This window comes from Euprymna scolopes, chromosome 13 (assembly GCF_053919585.1).
Source record: "Euprymna scolopes isolate OS-2025 chromosome 13, ASM5391958v1, whole genome shotgun sequence".
In the NCBI taxonomy this organism is placed as follows: Eukaryota; Metazoa; Mollusca; class Cephalopoda; order Sepiida; family Sepiolidae; genus Euprymna; species Euprymna scolopes.
The window spans coordinates 120,273,716-120,300,644 of NC_136494.1; the positions used below are offsets into that span (position 1 = coordinate 120,273,716).

The window sequence follows — 26,929 nt, forward strand, 5'->3', positions numbered from 1 at the left end:
CCAAAATCAAAACGCGGATTCCATGAACAAAGCTTCTTTCTTAGAACTGCACGCCTGTGGAACTCTGTTCCGTCTGCCTGCTTCCCACCGGACTACAACTTGGATGTCTTCAAGTCCAACGTTAACAAATTCCTAATGAACCGCCCCCTTAAGTAAACACTTCATCAAATCTCCACACTAACGTAATGTACTTGCAATAACCCTTATCCCTGAGTGGCTTCCGGGCCTTGATAAGTGGTGATCACTGTGTAAAAAAAAAAAAAAAAATCTAAAAATATTTCAGTCACCACAATACCACATTCACTCCAGGAGCTGTCCTACTTAAGATAAACCCAAATTCGAGAAAGTTTTATTCAGTTATTTATAGTCATTACATTTCATTGGCAAAACAACAAAAAACCCTTTCTAAATAATAGAACGCCCACTGTTTTTTGGTTTGCTGGTCAGTCTTTAAGTGGAAGTGGGATCTAAGTGTGGGTGAAAAAAAGGTGTGGGGAGGAGTGGGTAAAGTCCTTCCAGGGTAAGTGCACATTGTGGTTAAAGGCCAATGATAAAAAGAAATAAAAGTGGGAATTTTAGAGATTTTCTATTTCCAGAGAGTAGAGGGGGGGGGCTCATTCTCTCTACTAGCTAAGAGTCTAGAAGCTTAAAAACTTACCCAAGGGGCTGGGGTCTGACAGGACCTTTAACCATGTGGCTAATGCTTAGGCAGAGAACACTTTGATCCTAGCTTGAATGACCATATAATTTGTGATAGATTGTTTTTTTTTTTTTTCTTTTCTGATGATTCCATTGAGATTAAACTTGATTGTTTTCTGAGAGTTTTTCTAGCACAGATGCCTAGATAGATGATTTATTTCATTAGTGTTTTGTTTTAGTTTTGTTTAGAAGGGAATGTGGCTTAAGATTTCACAATCTCTTCATCATATAAAAGCCTAAAGAATGTAGCTATGGAATGTCAGAAATATCAGCCAAGTCAATTTGCTTCCGTTTTGTTTGTTTTAATTTCTACTTTATTTTCATTTAAGATGAGGACTTTATAGGTTCATAGGAATTTGGCAGGATAACCAGCGTTGTTACTTGGGTCAAACTGACCGATTATTTTCTAAAGTGGCATTCTTGCTTTCTTCATGCAGAAAAAAGCATCAGCAATGAAAACCAGCAGAATTCTCAAAAAAATAGAGTTTTGTTTTTTTAAATAATTATTTATAATCTATGTAAAGAGATTGTTCCTATTTGCCTCCCCATGAGGGCAGAGTTGGACACAAGGTCGGTTTTTTATGTGGAGAAAATCCAGCTCCCCAAAAAGGGGAACTCTGGAAGAAACAAAACTAAAGATTGTCTCAGTCATGAAGAATTTCTCCTTCACTGACCGAGGATAGAAAAGGTGAAGCGCAGCACCAGAGCAGATACTAGACTGTGATCTTGTCCCAAAGGCCGAGAAAAGGAAATGTTTATGCAAAGAGATTGTTATTAGAAATCTTAATATTTATATATATATATATATATATATATATTATGGCAATAGAGTTTAGTTTCCTAGAAGTACATCCAATGAAACAACATGTGTCTACCAAAAAGTGCTCAATGAGTGAACAGAGCAGGTATATTAAATTTATTTATACAAACATTGATGGCTACATATGTGCATACATGTTTCTGTAATCACCCGTGCCGGGGAGATTACGTCTTCAGGCCAAGAATTTCCCTCGAAAAGGAAATTCTTGGCTTGAAGACGTAATCTCCAAAGCACGGGTGATTACAGAAACATGTATGCACATATGTAGCCATCAATGTTTGTATAAATAAATTTAATATATATATATTTTATGTATTCAACGTTTTATAAGATATATTTTATGTACTGATTTTCAGCATTTACTTTAAGTGCTCAGAAAAGAACTAGGTAGTAAGCTATATATATATATATATATATATGGCAATTAAGCTGCACAGAATTTTCCACATTTCATCCTTGTGAAGCATTAGCCTGATAAATACTCACGAAGATAAAACATGGAAAGTTCTTTGTAGTTTAATTGCTATACATATTTTCATAACTTACTACACATATAGGGTGGAATGATAAAATTGTCGCTCTAAAAAGACATGATTCCATTTCCGTTTGATGAAAACTGGTTTTCTTTTTGTGTTGCAGACCATCTACTAGTTGGCCAGTTGTGTATAAATCCCAAGAACAATAGGAGACTTCTATCATGTCTGAAAGTGACACAATGTTCAACAAGCGAGATCGGGGATGCGCTGCTGTATAATTCATGTTCTCTACCAAACTAAGTTATGAAAATAGGACCATTGCCAACACCTTCAAAATTCATCGCTGGATTGCCACAAATAACAGAGACACGCTCAGGGTGATGAAAACAAAGTTTCTGGCCACGGTTATGGTTTTTGGTGTGGTTTTTTAGTGAGAGCCACCTCACATCTTTGAAGTTGGCTTGAAAGTCAACACTAAAGTGTACCGGGATGTGCTGAAGAGTGTGATCATCCCCTGATGGTTATAGCAGCAGAACTCGGTGCTGGCCTACAAATGCAAAGAGGCCTAGACTTGGTTTCAGGAGTGCTACAGCTTTGTACCCTTCTCTAACTAGCCCCCCCCCCTCTCCCCCCAACCCAAACCTACTTCATTTGGTCATACGTCAAAGAATATCACCAACATGACTTCCCACAACACCAAAGCCAGCCTAATAACTGCCACCTACCGAGTATTTGCCAAACTCCTGCTGGCAGTTCTGGATCCGTATCGAGGCAGGATTGAGGTAAAAAGTGACTACATTGAATAGATGTCTACTCTGTAATCAAGTTACCCGAATTGATTTTTGCATTAAAAGTTTTAAAATGAAGCTGTAGTGTTGTTTTCTTTAGGGTGGCACTTTTATCGTTCAACCCTATATATCTACTACTAGCATGGATACCCGGTGTTGACCGGGTCGACATGAAGTTCTGTTTGGAACACACCTGCTATCCTAAGAATATCATTTTTATCATGGGCAATGCCGATATCTCCATAACAATTTTAAAAATAAAGGAACGGATAAAAATGTGTAAAAAAAAAAAAAAGAAGTATGTGGTACCCTCTCCACCAGATATTTCAACAGAAAGAATACAAAGAGAAGAAACTATTCTCCAGATATTGAGTACTTTTGTTGCCCGTGTGCTGGAAAGACCCCACCCAAAAATAAAATAATGAATATGTAAATAATAACTTTTGTTTCAATAAAAATAGCAGCGACTGCTCAAGTCAGCACAAAAAAATAAATAAAAATTAGCAAAGTAGGTAGGCTTGAACCTGAAATGCAAATGAAAGGAAAGCGTAATATACAAAGTACTTTATCCACTGGACCGATGACATACGATTTTGTGACCTTGAAAAATAACGTTTATAAATATTAATATGTGCGTGTTTTTTTTTTGTTTTCGTAAAGATAATTTTTTAACTGGCTTTCTTTTGTAAATAAAGAAAATTTTCGATTTGTTCTTTTTTTTGGAGGAGGGGAGGGGGCTTTTTAGTTTCTAAAAGTGTGGCTTAAGTTTCAATTGCCGGAAAAGTAAAAAAAACAAAAACAAATTAAATCTTTTCAGTTTATATGTAAATGTTTTTTTTGTTTGTTTGAATATTTTAAAAAGAAAAAAGGAAAACATTTTTCTGTCTACACAGAATTATTTTTTCATGCTGGAATCTTATTCGATGTTTTCAGGGAGAAATAACTCTAGACAGATTTGTAAAAAAGTCGATATTGGAAATAATAATTCCAAATAAATTACATTAAATATATTATCAATATGATTCTTATTTAAAGTTTATTAAATAACAATTTTCTCGCCAGAAACATTAACTAACATATTGCTATTTAGTAAAATCACTTTTCCTTAATGTAATATGCAAATTAGGTGACCTCTTAATGGTATATTTTGCAAGAATCATACCAAATATAGAGAAATAAATGGGAGAGTAAAGTAACGGATCTTTTGTATATATTAATCAAATTGTAAACAAACAAAGAGACAGGAATACGAATATGAATATATATATATATATATATATATATATATATCTACTATTATATAAAAGGAACTTTGTATGCCTGTCAGTTTGTTTTCCTATGGACTCGAAAACGGCTGGGTCGATTTTTATGAAATTTCACACAAATGTGTCTGGCAGTGTTCTTAGATAGGTTTTGTATCAGAATGTCTTCGATAAGTATCGATAATCAAAATAATCCCACGAAAGAAGGAGCATGTGATTTTGACCTTACATTGGTTGCATCACCTACCAGACATCAGTTTATCTATAACATTCATTACCATCGTTACCATTTCTGTTATAACTCCTCCATCTGGCAAAGATTAACTAATGTATCACATCCAATTCATCTTTCTTGAATGAGATGATTAAACTTGGTAAAAACATAATTTCAAAACATCTGCAGACGAGTTTATAAACTAATTCTCAACATTTCTGGACCTTTCTCACTCAGAAATCAGTATCCTTAGTGACTCATATGTCAGAGAGTTTGGTTTCTTCGGCCTTACATATTGTTTTTGAGCACATATTGCATTCATTTGTTGTGTTTTTTTTCATTCAGTCTAAAATTGAATGGTTTCTCAAAAAATTTGCAGTTTAAGCAATATTACCAACAAGTGTGATTGTTCACCGAGATATTTTTTTATTCTGATATGGCATAATCACATTGATGTACTGGTTCTTGTTAGATAACTAAAGTTAAGATACATTTAATCTGATCAGTACAAGATAGGTGGCCATGTTGGAATACCAGGTACAGTAAGACAACAATATCTGCCTGCAGAAAACAAATATGATCAAAATCATTTCCTCTGAACAGGATTTACATCGCATTACTTTCATGTTAATATATTGAATTAAAATTAAATTTTGAACACTGATTTTGTGTTAATATATTGAAATTAAATTTTGAACACTGATTTTGTGTCAATATATTGAAATTAAATTTTGAACACTGATTTTGTGTCAATATATTGAAATTAAATTTTGAACATTGATTGGAATAACAAAAAAACAACAAAACAATTTCAACAAAGCATTTTATTCAGAGCCCGTTTAACAAAAATCTTGAAACTCTGAAAACATTTATTTAGAATGGAACATTCTTTTGTCAGTTTTGCAAAATTCACAAAAATACTAAATATATCTTTATTGGATACAAATCTGAACAATGTCATCTGGAATCATTGCCGGAAGACCAGCAGGAATGGCATTTTCCCAAAGTTTTATTTTTTGCCCTGTGCAAAAGAAAAAAAAATATATACATACATTATTCAAATCAAATTCTTTTGTCAAAACTAACAAGGTGCAACAATCCATGTAAGAAGACAGAAGAATATTTGTCTAAGACAACTTGAAATCTGGATACAGTAGACATCATCACAACCTGCTCTGAAAGGTTGTTCGATGGGACAGAAAAATGGACAGAGAATTCTACCTTCTTCCTATCAAGACAAAAGTGACAACGGTATATTTCTTGCAGGGTTCAAACAAATTCAAGTGACGATCTGCTACATTAATGAAAATATAAGTGTCCATGAACTTTTTGCTATTGTGGAAACAGTGTGGAGAGCCATAGAAATAAGCAGTCATGGTTGACATGTGTCCAATGTAAGAAAATAGTGGCACGTAAACTTGGAACTCTTTAAAAACAAATTATACAAATTTAGTTGCTGTTGCGAGTCCGAGGTGGCAGAATAAAAGATATTTTGTTTGTGAAAAGTTTTTTTGGTTTTTCGATTCACATCTGATGTTATTGTTTGTCAGAGAAAAAAAAAAAAAAAAACAGTCTGCTGCTGCTGCTGCTGCTGAGGTGAAAAAAGTGAACGTCTTCATCATAAGGAAAAACGAACAAAAATAATCTAGCTAGGGTGTACGTTTTTTCAACTAGAAATAATTTATGTGACTGAAATAGGAATTAATTGCCTCAATACATCTTTCAGTCGTCTAAATTATAAATCATCTTTCATCTTTTAATAAAAACATTTCAGTTTCTTTAGAATATTTTGAAGAGTTTTACAGGGCATAATATGAGTCTAATTTCTCATTTGAAAATTCAAATATTCAAGATTAGCATTAGATTGCTTCAGTCATCATTAGACATCAATTAAGCAAGATTCTCTAAAGTTTATTTTCTTCTGAAGATCCCTTAAGCTTAAGCCTTAAATTTTTATATATTTTTAAAATCATGAAATAGATTTGGGTCAGAATTAAAATATTGATCCTAACAAGCTCTAGTAACATATATTCATAAATGAATATAAAACTCGTACAAAACAATATTTTTATCTCTTTTCTTCCTCGTAAATTACAACGTAAACAAGTTAAAATGGCAATCTGCTATATTAACGAAAATATGACATTTCTTTTACAGGGTGGAATGATAAAATTGTCGCCCAAGAAAGGTGACATGATTCCATTTCCGTTTGATGAAAACCAGTTTTGTATTTTTGTTGAAGACCATCTACTAGATGGCTAGTTCTGTACAAATCCCTAGAGCGATAGGAGCCTTCTATCATGTTTGAAAGTGACACAATGTTCAACAAGCGAATTCGGAGATGCATCACTGTATAACTCATGCACACTACTGATCCAAGTTATGAAAATAGAACCTCTGCCAGCACCCTCAAAATGCAAATGGTTCAACGTTTGAGGGGCACAGCTCAACAAAGTTTCCGGTTATGGTTATGGTCTTTGGTATGGTTTCAAGTGAGGGCCACATGATGCCACCTCACATCTTCGAAGTCGGCTTGAAAGTCAACACCAAAGTGTATCTGGATGTGCTGAAGAGTGATCATCTCCTGGTGCAATCAGGTGGCTTCTCGTAGACCCTGTATGTAACAATAGGACTCGGTGCTGGCCTACAAATCCTTGGCTTCAGAAGGAGTGCTATGACTTTGAACCCTTTTCTCACTGCCCCCCCCGTTCTCCCCTGACTTAAGCCCACTAGACTACTTCATTTGGTCAGATATTGAAAGTATCACCAATATGACCCCCTTTAAAATGTTTTTGACTTGTGATGGGGGTATGAGACGAATGGATTCGCCAATCATTTTTATAACCAACGGCTGTGCTAAACAACCAATGAAAACGTCGCAAAATTATTATAAAAATTGTCGAATTTTGGATTCAATCAGTTTGCCATTTGCTACGTCACGGACCGCATTTGATTCTTCACCGCCATCTTGGTTACTGATCTGAACTACGCCGCCATCTTGGTTACTGATCTGAACTACGCCGCCATCTTGGTTACTGATCTGAACTACGTCGCCATCTTTGTTCAACATAATATCTCAGAACTTAAGAGATTAACTACGCCACAGACCGCATTTGATTCTTGGTCGCCATCTTGGTTACTGATCTGAACTACGCCGCCATTTTTGTTCAACACAATGTCTCAAAACTTAACACCCTCACAACACTAAAACCAATCTCATCACCACTATCCGCTAAGTATTCACCAAGACCCTGCCCATGCTTGAAGAAAAGGCATATATATTCCCAGTTCAGGTCCTGTATTGAGGCTGTGATTGAGGCTAAAGGCGGCTACATTCAATAGATATCAGCTCAACTACATAATTAAGTTACCTGAATTGATGTTTTTTCAATAAAAGTTTTAAAATAAAGCTGTAGTATTGTTTTCTTTAGGGCAACAATTTCATTGTTCCACCCTGTACTTTTGCAACAGGCTGAAAAGGCCAATATTTTTTACTGCATCCATATCTTCTCTTCGACAGAAAAAAAAGAGGGTACCAACATAACCCATCTTTTTCCTTATAATGCTGCGATTATAGTGTAAGACCATGTATTACCCCATTTAACATTGCTGACCTCAATATTCTTAGCCTGGTCTCTTTTGGCCATGCCATCATCTCTCACATTGGCAGCTGTCGATTGAGGCGCACACAGGTTCACAAGTATATAAAAAAAATATAAAACCAAAGACCAAAGAAACACACAAACTTTGAAACGTGTGTGTGTGTGTGTGACACAGTTGTGGGAAACTACTCTCTAATCATCAAGTTCCACATTATTTACATCTGTCAAAGTTTTGTCCGTCATTTGGTTGATCAATTCATTTCTCTATCTCATCCAAGCCACAATCTGATTTCAACTAGCAAATGTCCTAAGACACTCTCCTTAACTGGACTGTCGAATGTCAAAGTTCTGCCATTTTTCCTTGCTGGTAGCCATTTTTTTTTTTTTTTTAATTTTGCATTGAGGACTAGCGGAACCAAACCTCATATGAACTGGGATAACACCTGTATGTTAATCCTGATTTTCCTTTCTAGATATTTTATCAGATTCTGGAGGATGAAATATCTAGCGAATTTTGCATACGATGTCTTGGAGATATAACTACAATTAACGAATGCATTATAAGTGAGTTCTTATCACAGAGTATATAATCTGGAAGTGCTAACCTAGATTTTTCTGTTGCCATCTTTCTGTGCTGTTAAGTATATCTCTTGTAGTCACCTGGTCTTCTCGACTGTTATCTGGACTAGTTCAAAAACGTTGGATTGAAAAAGAAAAAACCAAAAAAAATATATGCATATTGATGCATGGATACCAGTAAGATTAATGAAAATAACTTACCAACTTTAACCATTTTGGAATTCCTTTCTGTTGTGCCTGAGTTCCTGAGGATGATGATGATGTTGATGTTGATGCAGACGGCTGATGTGCTTTGGAGGATGAAGGCAGTAGAGTGGGTGGCTCAGTTTTCTCAGCAATCTTCTTAAGGCGGCTGAAAGAAAAAGAAAAAAAAAAGAAATATTAAAAGAAAAACTGAGTAAAAATAATTGAAATGTGTGTTAGTTATAGTTTATATACGATAGAATTTCTACTGCCGCTAACAGTTTTGTTTAGTTCTATAGGTAGATCAATGGACACTGGTTACTTTGGTTTTGATTTCAAATCTTACTAGTTTAAACCACACTGATGAGTTGTAGTGATGACAAAAAATGTATGTGGATAAATTATATATATATATACACACACACACACACACATACATACATACACTAGAATACCCGCCCCAGGATGGATAAAATTAATTTACTGAACAGAATAGCTTTACGCCACTTTTATGTCCCTTTAAAAAGATTAACATCAAGATATAATGATATTAAATCTTATGTCTAGAATTCATATTCAAATTTTTATTAAAATCCATTACATGATATTGGATCTTTCAAATGTCTAAAATTTAAGTCTTAAGCTTAAAGGGTCTTAATAAGAAATTGAAATTCATGGAATTTCGCTAATGGATGTCTAATGACTATGGATCAATTTTAATGAAAATCTGAAAGCATTTCCAAAAGGTTATTTAGTGTGATTTATAAAGAACCGGAATCAGTAATTGTATTGAAATGGGGAATTTAATATAAAATCAGCAATTGTATCAAAATTGGGAACAATATTGGAATTGTTCTATCACTTATATATATATAATATATATATTGTTTATGTGCTACACCAGACATTTTAATAAGTGAGCGTGTGTGTGTGTGTGTATGTCTGTGTACATTTCCCTATGCAATAACTTTGTCAATTTTTAGTCTACAGACTAGAAATTTGATATACAGGGTACTGAGATTTGGGAAAATCGATGTGATCGGTTTTCGGCCAGAAATTTGGCTGTTAAGGGGTCAAAGTTCAATGATTTGAACTTTGAGAACTCTACCAAACTCCTCCGGCAATTATGGGTTTACGCACTTGAAATTTTACATATAGGTTCCTTGGACATGGATCTAACTTAATAACTTGATTTGAGCCCAAAACAATAAATTTTAAGGAGTCATAATAGGGGTCAAAGTTAAAAAAAATTGACCACTGTGGTCTCTTCCAAATTACTCAGACAATTTCTGGTCTAAATATTTGAAATTTTACATAAAGGGTATTCAGCTTTTTCATCAGTTTGGGTCGAAAATTTTTAGTTACCAATATATAAATGTATGTATGTATGTATGTTTGCATATCTGCCTTAAACTTTCAATAGAGGCGACGGATTTTACCAAGATCAGTATCGATTTAAAGTTCGACCTTTCATACAACAAATATCGAAAAATTGGCTAAAAACATTAATATCTTCCCCTTCAACTAGGCACTTTTCTACAGGGGGGGTCACTTTTTTCGCCGATATTTTTTAAAGTTATCCTCTCCTTCAGATTGTCTAGCCTTAATTTAAAAAAAAATGTCGCTTCCGGTTTGGCGGTGGTCGTAACAGCATAAACGTTAGGTTTTACCCCATTCTTTTCCTCCTTTGCGGTACGGGTTCGAGCTTGCCTTCCTACTACCACTGTTTTTTTTTTTTTGCTTAATATATACACATCCAAACACCCGGACAATGCCGGGCGGAAATGCTAGTATATATATATATATATACATACATACATACATACACACATACATACATAGAGACTTTTATATACATGCATTCCAAAAAATTAAAGTTTAGAAAAAATAATATGTCCACGTTCTACACTATGTTGTTTAGAGTGTACATTCCGTAGTTCATAATCACTTGTTCTTTAGTTTGGGCCATCAACATTTTCTTTATAAACATATACACACCTATGAACATGTATACACATATAAACATATACATACGTGCGTGTATGTATCTCTACTATTTTTTTAAAAGGAATTTTGTATGTGTGTGAGTATGTGTGAGTATGTGTGAGTTTATTTCCTATGGACTTCGAAACAGCTGGGTTGATTTTTTTTTTCTTTTAATTTCACACGAAGGAACTTGATGTGTCTGAGAGTGTTCTTACATAGGTTTTAAATGCCTCCAATAATTGTCAAAAATCGATAACCGGAAAAATTTGATTATAAAGTCCAATTTTGACCAAAGTTAACACTTTTATACAACCTAATATCACAAGTGCATTTGAGAAATTTTATCACCACACAAGTAGAAAGGACCAGCCTATAAAATTAATAGTTTCTTTTATAACACAGAGGTGCGTCTGAAATGAATGTTTCTTTTTAGAGCACAATTGAATCATGATACTTGACTTTTGCACTTTAAACTTTAAAATGAAGCCATTTAGATAATTTTATAAAATAAACTGCAGATACTCTACAGTGCAATGTGACAACGTGTTGTGGACTAAATCACTGCAAGGAGACATCTGAAGCTTTCTCCCAGTGCATTGTGGAGTGGGGGGTCCCTAACTAGAGCAATTTCGATGACAATCAAAATATAGGAGGATGGAACATTTGTCCATTCTTATTCAATCCTGAACAATATCAGGTCTGCCTGCTAGTATATATATATATATTAGTGTTGAGATGATTAATCAGAATGAGAAAAATCAGAACTTTCGGAAGTGGAAAAAATTATGTCTTTTTTGTTCGATTTGTTTAAAACAAAATTTTCCACTACTGATAGTAATAAAACGATAAATATTTACGAATTTTTTAAGTAAAATCTAGAGATTACCACCCGCAAGTGTGTTTTTAATTTTGTAGAAAATATGTGTACATTTAGCATGTGCTTTTATGATAATCGGGGGGTGGGGACCACTATAGTTAAATATTTGGAGATTTATAAAGAATCGGAATCAGTAATTGTATCAGAATCAGAAAAAGTATTGGAATCGTCCCATCACATATATATATATATATTTTACATAGGAGTCACCACTTATCAAGGCCCAGAGGTCACTCGAGGATAAGGGTTAAAGAGTGTACAGTAGTCCATGGTTTCAATATCATAGGAATCATTAGTAGTGTAAATTTGGTAAATTGGATTACTTAAGGGGAACGGTTCATCAAGAATTTGTTTACGTTGGACTTGAAGATGACCATATTATAGTCAGCTGGAAAGCAGGCAAATGGAAGAGAGTTCCACAGGTGTGCAATTCCATGAAAGCTTTGTTCATGGAATCTACATTTAGGTTTAGACACGGATAAAGAGTGGGGGGAAATTATTGATAGTGTTTTCAGCTAGACGAGTATTTCTTATGAAAGTTTGGTGAGGGGGGACCATAGATTGAAGCTCAGACAAGCACTTGCCATGAAAAGAGACAGGCTTGCAACATTTCTTCTGTGAGAAATAGGTTGCAGGAAAGAAAAAAGGGCATCCCCTACTAGGCTACGAGTCTATTTTGAACTCTGTCAAGGCAGGATAAGTCTTTCTAGCAGCTGCTGCCTAGATGTGGCAACAATACTCCATCGTTGGACATACCTGGTAGGTAGAGAATTGCATCAGCAGTAGGATATCTACTGGATCGATAGAAGGATCCCATCATTTTTCCAGCGACCTTGGCAACGGATTTAATATTTTAGTGTTGGCACGATTAATCAGAATCAGAATCCAAAATTAGAAAAACCGGTGCCTATTTCCGATGCTAAAAACGATTTCTTTAATTATCTTTTGATTTTAATTGATTTTACTTAACACAAAATCTACCACTGCTGTTAGTAATAATAAAATAATAAATATTTATTGATTTTAAAATACCAGTAAAATTAACATCTATACATCATCCCCACAAGTGCGTGTTTATGTTTGAGAAAACATGCGCTCATTTAACATGTTTTTACAGAAATCAAGACAAAATAACTTCATAGTACAATATTTAGAGATTTATAGAGAATCAGAATCAGGAATTTAGAACAGAATCAGTAATCGTATCGGAATCGGGAAAAATATTGGAATCGTCCCATCACTAATACATATACACATACATAATTATTTTTTACTATAATAATTAAATACCTACAGACACTAGTGTTTCATCCTTTCGGGAATCTTCAGTGCAGGGTGTCACAATTAACACCAGTCTAACGAATCAAACCCCGCAACACAAGACATCTCTGGCTCGATTAGCGAAGATCGTACCAATCTGACTACCATTAACCATGTGAAATAACGTTGAAATTAAACATTTTAATTTTAAATGTTCATTTACGTCAGTCAGACAGTGATCTAATCGTTATACGATGATCTATGCATAAGAGCTAAATTGACCGACTTTAATTCAACTGAAAGTGCTCAACGATAAATGAAAGAAGCACCCTATATATATATATACATATATATATATAGGGTACTTGTTTAAAGGCAGCAGACTTTAAATTAAAAGAAATCACAGAAAAATATCTTTATTAAATTATGAAAGGTTTAATCGAAAGTTTTGCTAGAGTGTGTTAACAAGAAAATGGACATGTTTGTGCACACGGTATATTAATTGAATAAACAGAAATATATTTGGGCTAAATGAATTTAAACTTGGAGGAGGACGAATTGGTAAACAACTCTCAACAGAGAGATTTTATGTTAAAGTCCATACTACTATGAACTTTTCAAGGTCAAATCTCTGGCAGCAGAAATCAGCTGTCATCACTGACATGAGTAAAAAGGGAAGAACTGAAATGGGGGAATGAGGGTGGTCACTGAAGCAAGAGTTATCATCGCCTGAGATGCAAGTATCTTACACAGTTAAATGAAAAAAAAAAAAAAAAAGATAGAGTTCTTAAATACCTCTCTCTTTATATATATATATATATATATATATATATATAAGAAATCCTTGAAACAGTGTTTCACGGTAAATAATTGATGATCCCTGAAAATTTACGACTATTGTGAATTCGATAAAACAAATTGATTCAGCGATTGCAAGAAATTACATAACTTACTGACAAAATTTTCCAACAAAGGACCAAAACATTAAAAAACAAAATTTTTAATTTTTTTTCATATAGTTTTCAAGGTTAAAAAATTTCCAAGACACACACACACTATATATATATATATATATATATATATATATACATATATATATATATATATACACAGGCGAATTTTAATTCTCATTATTATTATTTTATTGTTTTTAAAAATATCCTTTTATTACTTTATCATTACTTCTTACTTTGCCCAAATTCATTATTTATTTATTTATATAACTATTTAATCGATTACTATTTAATATTTTCTATTTTAACTTGTAGTATTACTTACTGATTTTTTTTAATATTATTATCACAAATTATTCTTAGGTTTTATAGTTTTCTTTAAACTTTCTTTAACTTCTGCTTAATGTAAATGTTAAAAATTTTATTTAAATAGGCTACAGGATATTTCTTCTTGATATATTTCTATCAGAAAAAATATCTTCAATTTAGTTACTGAATTTATCCATTAATTCTTTAACTATTGGTTCTCATATTTTAAATTTTTCTAAAAAAATGATAAAAAAAAATAATTGTTAAAATCTCATTGTATCCTACATATACAATGTTAAAATCTCATTGTATTCTACATATACAATGTTAAAATCTCATTTTATCCTACATATACAATGTTAAAATCTCACTGTATTCTACATATACAATGTTAAAATCTCACTGTATTCTACATATACAATGTTAAAATCTCATTGTATTCTACATATACAATGTTAAAATCTCATTGTATTTTACATATACAATGTTAAAATCTCATTGTATTCTACATATACAATGTTAAAATCTCATTGTATTCTACATATACAATGTTAAAATCTCATTGTATTTTACATATACAATGTTAAAATCTCATTGTATTCTACATATACAATGTTAAAATCTCATTGTATTCTACATATACAATGTTAAAATCTCATTGTATTTTACATATACAATGTTAAAATTTCATTGTATCCTACATATACAATGTTAAAATCTCATTGTATTCTACATATACAATGTTAAAATCTCATTGTATTCTACATATACAATGTAAAAATCTCATTGTATTTTACATATACAATGTTAAAATTTCATTGTATCCTACATATACAATGTTAAAATCTCATTGTATTCTACATATACAATGTTAAAATTTCATTGTATTCTACATATACAATGTTAAAATCTCATTGTATTTTACATATACAATGTTAAAATTTCATTGTATCCTACATATACAATGTTAAAATCTCATTGTATTCTACATATACAATGTTAAAATCTCATTGTATTCTACATATACAATGTTAAAATCTCATTGTATTTTACATATACAATGTTAAAATCTCATTGTATCCTACATATACAATGTTAAAATCTCATTGTATTCTACATATACAATGTTAAAATCTCATTGTATTCTACATATACAATGTTAAAATCTCATTGTATTTTACATATACAATGTTAAAATTTCATTGTATCCTACATATACAATGTTAAAATCTCATTGTATTCTACATATACAATGTTAAAATCTCATTGTATTCTACATATACAATGTAAAAATCTCATTGTATTTTACATATACAATGTTAAAATCTCATTGTATCCTACATATACAATGTTAAAATCTCATTGTATTCTACATATACAATGTTAAAATCTCATTGTATTTTACATATACAATGTTAAAATCTCATTGTATTCTACATATACAATGTTAAAATCTCATTGTATTTTACATATACAATGTTAAAATTTCATTGTATCCTACATATACAATGTTAAAATCTCATTGTATTCTACATATACAATGTTAAAATCTCATTGTATTTTACATATACAATGTTAAAATCTCATTGTATTCTACATATACAATGTTAAAATCTCATTGTATTTTACATATACAATGTTAAAATCTCATTGTATTCTACATATACAATGTTAAAATCTCATTGTATTTTACATATACAATGTTAAAATCTCATTGTATTCTACATATACAATGTAAAAATCTCATTGTATTTTACATATACAATGTTAAAATCTCATTGTATTCTACATATACAATGTTAAAATCTCATTGTATTTTACATATACAATGTTAAAATCTCATTGTATTTTACATATACAATGTTAAAATCTCATTGTATTTTACATATACAATGTTAAAATCTCATTGTATTCTACATATACAATGTTAAAATCTCATTGTATTTTACATATACAATGTTAAAATTTCATTGTATCCTACATATACAATGTTAAAATCTCATTGTATTCTACATATACAATGTTAAAATCTCATTGTATTTTACATATACAATGTTAAAATCTCATTGTATTTTACATATACAATGTTAAAATCTCATTGTATCCTACATATACAATGTTAAAATCTCATTGTATTCTACATATACAATGTTAAAATCTCATTGTATTCTACATATACAATGTTAAAATCTCATTGTATTTTACATATACAATGTTAAAATCTCATTGTATTCTACATATACAATGTTAAAATTTCATTGTATCCTACATATACAATGTTAAAATCTCATTGTATTCTACATATACAATGTTAAAATCTCATTGTATTCTACATATACAATGTAAAAATCTCATTGTATTTTACATATACAATGTTAAAATCTCATTGTATTTTACATATACAATGTTAAAATCTCATTGTATTCTACATATACAATGTAAAAATCTCATTGTATTTTACATATACAATGTTAAAATCTCATTGTATCCTACATATACAATGTTAAAATCTCATTGTATTCTACATATACAATGTTAAAATCTCATTGTATTTTACATATACAATGTTAAAATTTCATTGTATCCTACATATACAATGTTAAAATCTCATTGTATTCTACATATACAATGTTAAAATCTCATTGTATTTTACATATACAATGTTAAAATCTCATTGTATTTTACATATACAATGTTAAAATCTCATTGTATCCTACATATACAATGTTAAAATCTCATTGTATTCTACATATACAATGTTAAAATCTCATTGTATTCTACATATACAATGTTAAAATCTCATTGTATTTTACATATACAATGTTAAAATCTCATTGTATTCTACATATACAATGTTAAAATTTCATTGTATCCTACATATACAATGTTAAAATCTCATTGTATTCTACATATACAATGTTAAAATCTCATTGTATTCTACATATACAATGTAAAAATCTCATTGTATTTTACATATACAATGTTAAAATCTCATTGTATTTTACATATACAATGTTAAAATCTCATTGTATTCTACATATACAATGTAAAAATCTCATTGTATTTTACATATACAATGTTAAAATCTCATTGTATTCTACATATACAATGTAAAAATCTCATTGTATTTTACATATACAATGTTAAAATCTCATTGTATTTTACATATACAATGTTAAAATCTCATTGTATTCTACATATACAATGTAAAAATCTCATTGTATTTTACATATACAATGTTAAAATCTCATTGTATTTTACATATACAATGTTAAAATCTCATTGTATTCTACATATACAATGTTAAAATCTCATTGTATTCTACATATACAATGTTAAAATCTCATTGTATTCTACATATACAATGTTAAAATCTCATTGTATTCTACATATAGAATAAATTCTTATAACATGAATAAAATTTATTTCCATTCTTGTATATCAAAGATATGTTTGATATATTTGCTTAGAAAAGTTTCTAGTGGAATTGTAATTCCATTGATTTATCTTTTGCTCCGTATTTGATGCATAACTGATGGTTTCACATTGATTGTGAGGCTATTATTTTTCAGTTTATTGTTAATCCCTTGTGATAATTAAACGATATCAGTAAAATCAATATCATCTCAGATACAACCGTACACAAAATTCGTGTTGATGTTGAATTCTTGGAGCATATATTAATGATTATTTCTTAACATTATTTTCCTCATATCTATCTAAAAAAATAAGGGCCGACTCATTCATACAAATATATATATGAATAACAAAAAAAGCTTATAGCTCTTTCAAAATGCTAAAGTAGGGTAATAAATAAATAACAGCGTAAAATATACGATAGAAATAGACATATATAACAATAATTTTGTTATAAATCTCTATTCAAAAATATCAGGGACTTTCATTTGTCTTAATTTGTCTGTTCCAATTCTGAAAAGTTGCTTTCCAGATTATATGTATATATTACCGTTTCATATGCATTTATTTTTGTTTTTAACACGTTAACAATTCAATCAACAATTCCCCCACTAACCAACGATCACGAGGTTGTCTCCTCAGCAACCGACAAGGCTAACATGCTTGCCAGTCGGTTAGCCTCAAATTCCACACTGGACCCTTCCAACTACCCCCTACCTGACTTTCCTATGCAGACAGACGCCACGCTAGACGATCTGAAAATCACCCTTGCTCAGGTGCATGCTATCATAAAAAACCTCGACACTTCAAAAGCATGTGGACCCGATCTCATCCCAGCTGTGCTATTAAAAAAGTGCTCAGCCGAAGTAGCTCCAGTTCTCTCCAAACTCTATAACAAATGCCTTAATGAAGCTTGCTTTCTGGGCTGTTGGAAAACTGCTTCTGTTGTACCAGTATTCAAGAATTCTGGTGAAAGGACTGACCCATCAAATTATCGCCCCATTAGCCTCCTCCCACTTTTTGCCAAAATATTTGAGACCTTAATTAACCATGCTTTAGTCCATCACCTTACAGATGCTAAACTTCTGACTGACAAACAATATGGATTGAGACAAGCCCGTTCCACAGCAGACATCCTAACTGTAATCTCTGAACATATATACCATTCACTGGACAAAGCAGGGGAGGGCAGAGCAGTAGCTCTAGATATATCTAAGGCTTTTGACAGGGTATGGCATGAGGGGCTCCTCAGGAAAATTAGATCATACGGTAGAATACTTAACATAACTAAATCCTTCTTAGATAAGAGAAAAATCCAGGTTGTCCTCGACGATCGTACATCTAAACAATATGATATAAATGCGGGGTTGCCCCAGGGTTCTATCCTTGGACCTCTATTGTTCCTGATATTCATAAATGACCTCCCCGACAAAATTGCCTCTGAGATGGGTATATATGCTGATGACACTACACTCTATGGCAGGCACGACAGGAAGACGAATGAACACATTTCTAAAGAAATGACAGAAACATTAGAGGAAGACCTCCAATCTGTGGTGGAATGGGGACAAAAGTGGTTGGTCGCGTTCAATGCCGCCAAGACTAAACTAGTTTCATTCAATAATTACAAGAAATCCTCTCTACCACCTATAGCAATGGCCAACGACTCTGAGAGTACATCTTTCAAACTGCTTGGCCTAACGTTCACAGGAAATATGAGTTGGAACAATTACATTGAAGGCATTGCCAGGGCCGCTGCAAGAACGGTGGGCTCTCTCTACCGTGCTAGACAACTACTTACACCTGAAAGTATCCTGTACCTCTATAAGGCCACCATTCGCCCATGTATGGAGTATTGCTGTCACATCTGGGCTGGTGCATCCGCTACTAGTCTCTCGCTCCTTGACAAGGTTCAAAAGAGAGTCGCAAACCTGATAGGCCCTGAACTGGCATCTAAGCTTCAGCCTCAGTCCCATCGACGAAATGTTGCATCCCTCTGCCTTTTCTACAAGTATTTTAGTGGTGAATGCTCTGACGAACTGCAATCACTTGTGCCCCCATGACGTGAGCACGCTCGACAAACCCGATAGGCTGCTAAATCCCACCCCCACACTGTAGAGATCCCTAGATGTAAAAGATCTTTTTACTCCAATAGTTTCTTCCCCAGAACCGCTAGACTCTGGAATTCCATTCCAAGTTCCTGCTTCCCCAACAGTACTGACGTGCAGAAGTTCAAGTGTAACGTGAAGCGACATCTTGCTGCCCAAATCCCTACATAGTACCCCAATAGTTTTTGCCCCTGATAGTAACCCCCTACACCAAAGTGGCAATTTGCCTTGTTTGGGGTGAAAATGTAATTAAAAAATGAATAAATAAATAAAAAATTTTTAAAAAACTTAATATTTGTAGTAATTTATGTTTCGTCCTCAAGGGAATTTTTCAGGCTAAATGCCTGATAAATTACTTCAGGAATGAAACAACTATTTCTATGTAACGCACTTGCCATAAATATATTTTTATACTACTATGGAGAAAAAGATGAAAAAAGAGGTGAAAGCAAGGGAAAAAGTTGGAGAGTAACAGAAAATATAGGGAGAGAGAGAAAATGGGGCTGGGGAGAAAATAGGGGGAGAAAGAAAATAGGAAGAAAGATGATGAAGTAGAGAGAAAGAGAGAGAAAATGGGGGACAGGGAGAGAGAAAATGGGAGGTAGAGAAAAACAAAAGTAAAAAGAAGGGGGAGATATAAAGGGAAGAGAGAAATTAAATAATAGATAAAGGCCACCCAAAATTAGAAAAAGTTTGATCAGTTTCTTGATAGTGAGGAACAAGAGGAAGATGAAGTTTGGATGTAGAAACTCACTAAAATAACCAACATTGGTACCAATAGTAGTTGTAGTCATTCAAGAAAGCAACAATAGTTCCAGAATACAATAATTTCAGTTATACAGAGTTTTCACACCAGGTGGCGCTAGACTTGATAGCATGATGCCATAGAATAAAGTAGACATTGTTTAAAACTGACACAAATTTCTCAACAGCAATTGAAATATCATTGAAATCAGGAGGTATAGTGGGTGTGGAATTTTGTAAATGTTACAGATAAATAAAATCATTTAAATCAAGAAAACAAATAATAAAGTTGTTTTAAATATAAACAATCTGGTTTTGCCTTTTTGTATTTTGTTTTGTATTTTTTTAAAACTAATCTGAATAAATACTTTTAAAGATTTTGCCATTTCTGAAACTCGCATTTCACAGGTGCGAATAAAAAATAGAATGTTTGCTAAAACAATCATCTTTCAGCAGCCAAAGCATCTGTCTACAACATTGGTTGAAATTATATCCCTTGTATTTTGTTATTTAGCTTTGGAAAAAATCTGTATAAATGCAGAGGTGTAATGGATCGACACTGACTTACACATCGATATACAAACTAAAAAAATGCTTAAATGCGTTTGTACGCATACCGTCTGTGCATACACTATCCTAAATAAAAACAAATTATATTTTGGACTAATCAGAAAAAAACTTTCTGAAATTATTTGAAAGGGACAAATTTTCTTTCAATAAACCAGTGGAACCCAGTTGATCCTGTGGATCAGTGGCTAATCTGCGGATCATCCCCACCGGGCACCTATCTCTGCAACATCTCTCTCTACTCACACGCATACAAACATTAACACACAGACATGCACACAACTCATTGACGTTATCGTCTATCAATCTTAAACCTTATTCATTGAAAATTCACAAACTTTATCACTGAACTATTTTCTAATATAATAAACAAATGAACGTTAACTCTTATAAACAACTTTCAATGAATTATAACTATGTTGACATCAACTGCATCGGCTTCATAAATGATCAACAGGCACCGGTGAATGTTGATCAATTCAATTTTTTCTGTATGGAGAAATTCAATGACGCATCTGTTTCTGACACATTCATGACAGAGGTTGCTTTCTTAGAGTCTACTCTAAGACTTGGTCTTAGACTCACACCATCAATATCTGCAACAGAGAGATGAAACTTTTAGGTCATGAACGCATTAGTTCAGTCATAATAAGAATGCAATTTGCAATTCCCTTTGATCCATTCAGGCAGAATGAAAAGAAATGGAAGCCATTACTTTTGGCACACCATTCGTATAGTTTTAACACTGAAAAAAAAAAAAAAAAAAAAAAAAAACAATACATATATATTGTATTAATAAAAGGTGAATTAGCATAGTTTGTTCCACCATTATATATCTTAATTTGCTTCAGTTTGTGTTGATCTATAACGTCTGCATTGTACTGCCTTTTATGAATTACTTTTATATAAACTATATAATGCTTTAAACAAACTACATTAACCTCTTATCAGCATGAGCATTTACAAATATTATAGTTATACCCATATAGATCTCTATTTATATATATATATATATATATATATATATATATATATATATATATATATAAAAAGCCCTGTGTGTGTGTGTGAAAGAAAGAGTTCCCTATGGCCTCCAAAACAGCTGGGACGATTGTTATAAAATTTCACACAAATGTGTTTGGAAGTGTTCTTAGAATTCCACCTATCGGTATCAAAAACCGATAATCATAAAAAATATGATTAAAGAAACAGCCCAATTTTGACAAAAATTAACAGCCTAACAAAACAAGTACATTTGAGAAGTTTTACCACCGCACAAGCAGAAGGGCCCTGTATATAAAATTAACAGTAGGTTCTTTTATAAGACAAGGGCACATTCGAAATGAATGTTTCTGTTTAACTACAATTAAACTATGATACTTCATTTTGACATTTTCAATTTCAATTCAAACCATTATCTAGATATTAATACAATAATGTGTTATTTATTTTCTGTGTCATGCTTACATCCGAGTCATTTAACTGCTATGGACTTTCATTTCTTACAATAAATAATTTTACCAAGAATTCTTCATAAGTTTTGGTTTCGGTTTCGATTATAGCTGATGGCACTCTAGTAATCTATTTTTTTTATAAATAATTTTATCAAGAATTCTTCATACGTTTTGGTTTCATGTTTTGATTTTAGCTGAAGGAATTCAAGTTTATATATATATATATATATATATATATACAGTTGTGCCCGATATTATTCATACCCCCCCTTGAAAATTGATTTTATTAGGTGTAACTTTGTTAGAATTTATTGTTTACGTCCATATTGATACATATTCTTAATAAACCTCTTCTGATCATTTTCGTCATTTTAAAATCTCGGGATACTTGTAATAAAAGAAATATACAGCTATTTATAAAATCTGCAATGTTCAAAAATAATCATACCCCCTTATTTTTTCAGTATTAATCGAGTTTCTGACTGTTTGTTTCCCGTTTGATTCTTATTTTGAATGCTTTTATACAACCTGTGATTAATTTCATTTCGTTTTTTGCATTTTTCAGAAATTAAAATGATATCAACTGAAAACCAATAAAAGAATAAAAATTATTAAAATGGGGAAGAAAAAAGAGCTTAGTAATGATCTTAGGACTAAAATTGCGAATTCACATAAGGATGGTTTAGGTTAAAAGTCAATTTCCAAGAAATTTGAGGTCCCTACAGCAACAGTACAGAGCATCATCAAAAAATTCCAGAGCCACCACACAACAAACAACTTGATTGGTAGAGGAAGGAAAAGGAAACTGTCTGCTAGAGCCACCAGGAATATTGTAAGAAGTGTTAATGCAAATCCAACCACCACTACTAAGGACATTTTAGAAAATCTGGAGTCTTCTGGCATAAAAATATCAAGGCAAACATTGCAAAGGACTCTGCATGAAAATGGTCTGAAAGGAAGAAGACCAAGAAGGACTCCATTGCACACCGGAAAACACCTTGCAGCACGTCTAAAGTTTACTAGGAACCATGTGAATTCTCCAGAGTTCGTTTTCTCAAGTATTTTGTGGACTCACGAAACAAAAATTGAATTGTTTGGCCATATGGATGCTTCTTACGTTTGGAGGAAGAAAGAAGAAGCTTACAACCCAAAGAACACCATACCCACGGTGAAACATGATGGTGGTAGCCTAATGTTTTGGGGCTCCTTTTCGGCTAGTGGTCCAGGTAGTTTGGCCAAGATAGATGGAACCATGAAGAAGGAGCAATATTTGGAGATACTCCAGAAAAACATTAGACAGGATGCGGAGAAGCTCCATTTAGGACCAAACTGGGTCCTTCAACAGGATAATCATCCAAAACATACTGCCAAAATAGTCAAGAAATGGTTTGAGGATAATCAAATTAATGTTTTGGAATGGCCTAGCCAGAGTCCCGACCTGAACCCTATCGAAAACCTCTGGCACATATTGAAAACTTAGGTTAAAAAGCGGAAACCTAGAAATTTGAGGGATTTGGAGAACTACTGCATTGAAGAATGGTCAAAAATCAGTGTTGATGCTTGTAAAAACCTTGTTGATAAATATCCAAAACGGTTACAGGCAGTTATTAAGAATAAAGGGCATGCTATTGACTATTAGTAAGAGAGGTATGAATAATTTTGAACTAGTGCCATTATTGTTTTTCTTTGTATAATGTTTCAAACTTGCATAATTTATTTATTTGTTCAGTTTAAATTAAATGCTTATGCTTGATTTATTGTTTGAAATCCCTTTAATATTGTCTACCTTCTGGTTTGAGCAATAATCTTATAGAAATCTCAAAGATCCGAGGGGTATGAATAATATCGGGCACAAGTGTATATATATATATATATATATATATAGATTTTGTTATTGTTGTTTTTTTTCAAGCGATAAAATAAAAAAAATAAATAAATATATATATATACACACACTTTTTTTTTTTCATCAGTTTGGGTTTCAATTAAAGCTGATGGACCGAAGTCATATAGATATATTTTTTATTTTTGAAATCACAACTTTATAATATATAAAAATCGATAGAACATTAACTCTATAATAATATATATGAAACCTGCAAAAATTGAAATATTATTTAAACATACTTTACGACCGGGCTACACCAGGCGTCCATGCTAGTTTAGATAAATACTTTTGCAGTTTTTACAAGAGAGCTACAATAATAGCAGAGCATTTCCATTTACATTAAACATCTACAAAATGCCAACATCAATATATTACATATGAATGTGTCCTGTGAAATTTCCACAGGTCCCCCTAGTATAAAAATAATTTTATAAAATCAACAGTAGGTTCTCTGCAGTGCAATGTAAACTACAATGTTTTGCGGAGTAAGTCACTGCAGGGAGGCATGTGAAGCTTTCTGTTAGTGCAGGCAATCAATTGATTTGATTGAAAAATGGACATTTCACCGATTTTGATGACAATAAAAGTATTGGAAGTGTGGAAGATTCGTTGATCCTCATTCGATACAGGGCAATGTCAGGTCTCCCTGCTAGTATCATAATAAATGTGGTCTTTGATAATAAATCATGTAATATGTAATGTCAGAAAGTAACATTACTTTTAGTTTACCCATATTATATGTAGAGTGCCTTTGTCTGGGTATGCAATTGAAAACAAAAACCTATAACAAGATCAAACAACTTTGGAGGAGACAAAATATTGAGAATCCAATGATGACATTAATTTTGTATTTTTTTTTTTTTTTTGACAATAATACAGCGGAGTCTGGGTTTTGGCTAAGCATCCATTTGTTATTATTTCAGTTGAAAATTATAGATATAAAAATAAAATAATAAAAATGCAAATATAAGGTTCAGGGTCGGGAGCAGAATTACACAAAGTATCCTCGTTCATCCTTGCAGATACATGCTGGTAAATCATATTTGTAAAGATAGTTCTTTTTTAGCATATATTAATTATTTTTGTCATGAAGATATTTTCAGTTTTTAGAATCATGGGTCTAAACTCTGAAGAGGGCAAACAAATTCCAACATTTATTACTTATGCTAGAAGAGTAAAAGGTATTTTTTCACTCATTCGGTTGTCTCATTACTTTGTTCCAATAAACTGATTTGTCGCATTACTTTGTTCCAATAAACTGATTTGTCTCATTACTTTGTTCCAATAAACTGATTTGTCTCATTACTTTGTTCCAATAAACTGATTTGTCTCATTACTTTGTTCCAATAAACTGATTTGTCTCATTACTTTGTTCCAATAAACTGATTTGTCTCATTACTTTGTTCCAATAAACTGATACTAGCATAGGATCAACAACAACAAAAAAACTCATCACCTTTTAGCAAAAATTCAGATAATGTTTTCAATGCAGGAATTTTTTATGATATTCACTTTTTTTTTTTTTCAAAATTAAGAAGAGCATTAATCAAAATCTATTTAATCACAGGTTCATTTAAGATACCAGTATTAGAGTTTATTAGGTTCCTGAAATTTTAGATGAGGATTGATAATTTTGATTATTAGGACTACTATTTTCATCTTGAGTATTAATTTGCACAATGTTTTGGCCGATGTAACTTTCAAATTTCTTTTGGTGTATTTTGTCTAACTCAAGAATCTGCATAGATAAGGTACTAGATAAAATTCAGTTCCAAATATCACTTTTCTGGGAGCTGAAAGTTCAATCATCGCTGTGGCGATACTAAAAATAAAGTCGCAAATTATTTAAGCATGTTACCTCAATGGATTAAATAAACGGTTCCATTCAAAATTCTATGCAGATTCCCTGAATCCCACAGAAAGATTCACAAATTTAACAAGATACACCGGAAGATGATCCAAAACTTTGTGCAAATAACATCAAAGATGAGAAAAATAGTCTGAATAATCAAAATAATACAAATTAAAGTTAATTATTGTCATCTTTACCTTTTTGAGTATTTCCCATTTGAATTATCTTTTCAATTCAAGTTAAAAAAAAAAACTATTTTCATAATAGTTCATTTTATTTTCATAAAATTAACTATTTTAAAAATAAAATGAATTATTTTAAAAATAAAATGAACTATTTTTAAAATAAAATGAACTATTATGAAAATATATTGAACTATTATGAAAATAAAATGATACATAAATTTTTTTTTCGAACATGAGTTTCTTCAGATACACAATTTATATTAAGAGTGAAGAGGTTGAGAAATGATCTAGACAAAAGTCTGAAAAAAAAAAGTGAAATAATGATATTCCCCTTTTCCCAAATTTTGACAAACGTTATTGGATAACATAATTTAAGAGAATTTGATTTTTTTGTATGAATAAAAACTCCTTATTCAAACTTTATGGACATTATTTAACAGTACCAAAGAATTTCGACAAAAAAAAAAAAAAAAAAAAAAAAAAAAAAAAAGATTATTTTTTTTTCACTAAACTAGTCATTCAAAAATACTATGATAAAAACGCAAACTGATAAAATAAAATGACAAAGATATGACGTATAATTATATTTAGGTAAAATAGTTCTTTGGGGGATGTAATTTACTTTAAAGGCCATGCAAAGGTTAAAAATGTTAAGAAACGTTGATTTAATCATGTTTAAAGTTACTTTGATCTTTTATTTTACTAA

At 31.8% G+C, this 26,929-nt stretch overlaps 1 protein-coding gene across 1 annotated transcript in view; it reads right to left on the bottom strand.

The window, feature by feature from the left end:
• Positions 1-5,068: 5,068 nt before the first annotated feature.
• Positions 5,069-26,929, bottom strand: part of LOC145292172 (tether containing UBX domain for GLUT4-like) — a 189,785-nt gene continuing 167,924 nt past the window's right edge. The window contains exons 17-18 of the mRNA XM_080138434.1: positions 8,642-8,792; positions 5,069-5,280 (exon numbers count right to left, since the gene is read on the bottom strand). Of these exons, the coding sequence (XP_079994560.1) occupies positions 5,269-5,280; positions 8,642-8,792 (163 nt within the window). The 3' untranslated portion in view covers positions 5,069-5,268. The remainder of the gene's footprint in view (positions 5,281-8,641; positions 8,793-26,929) is intronic.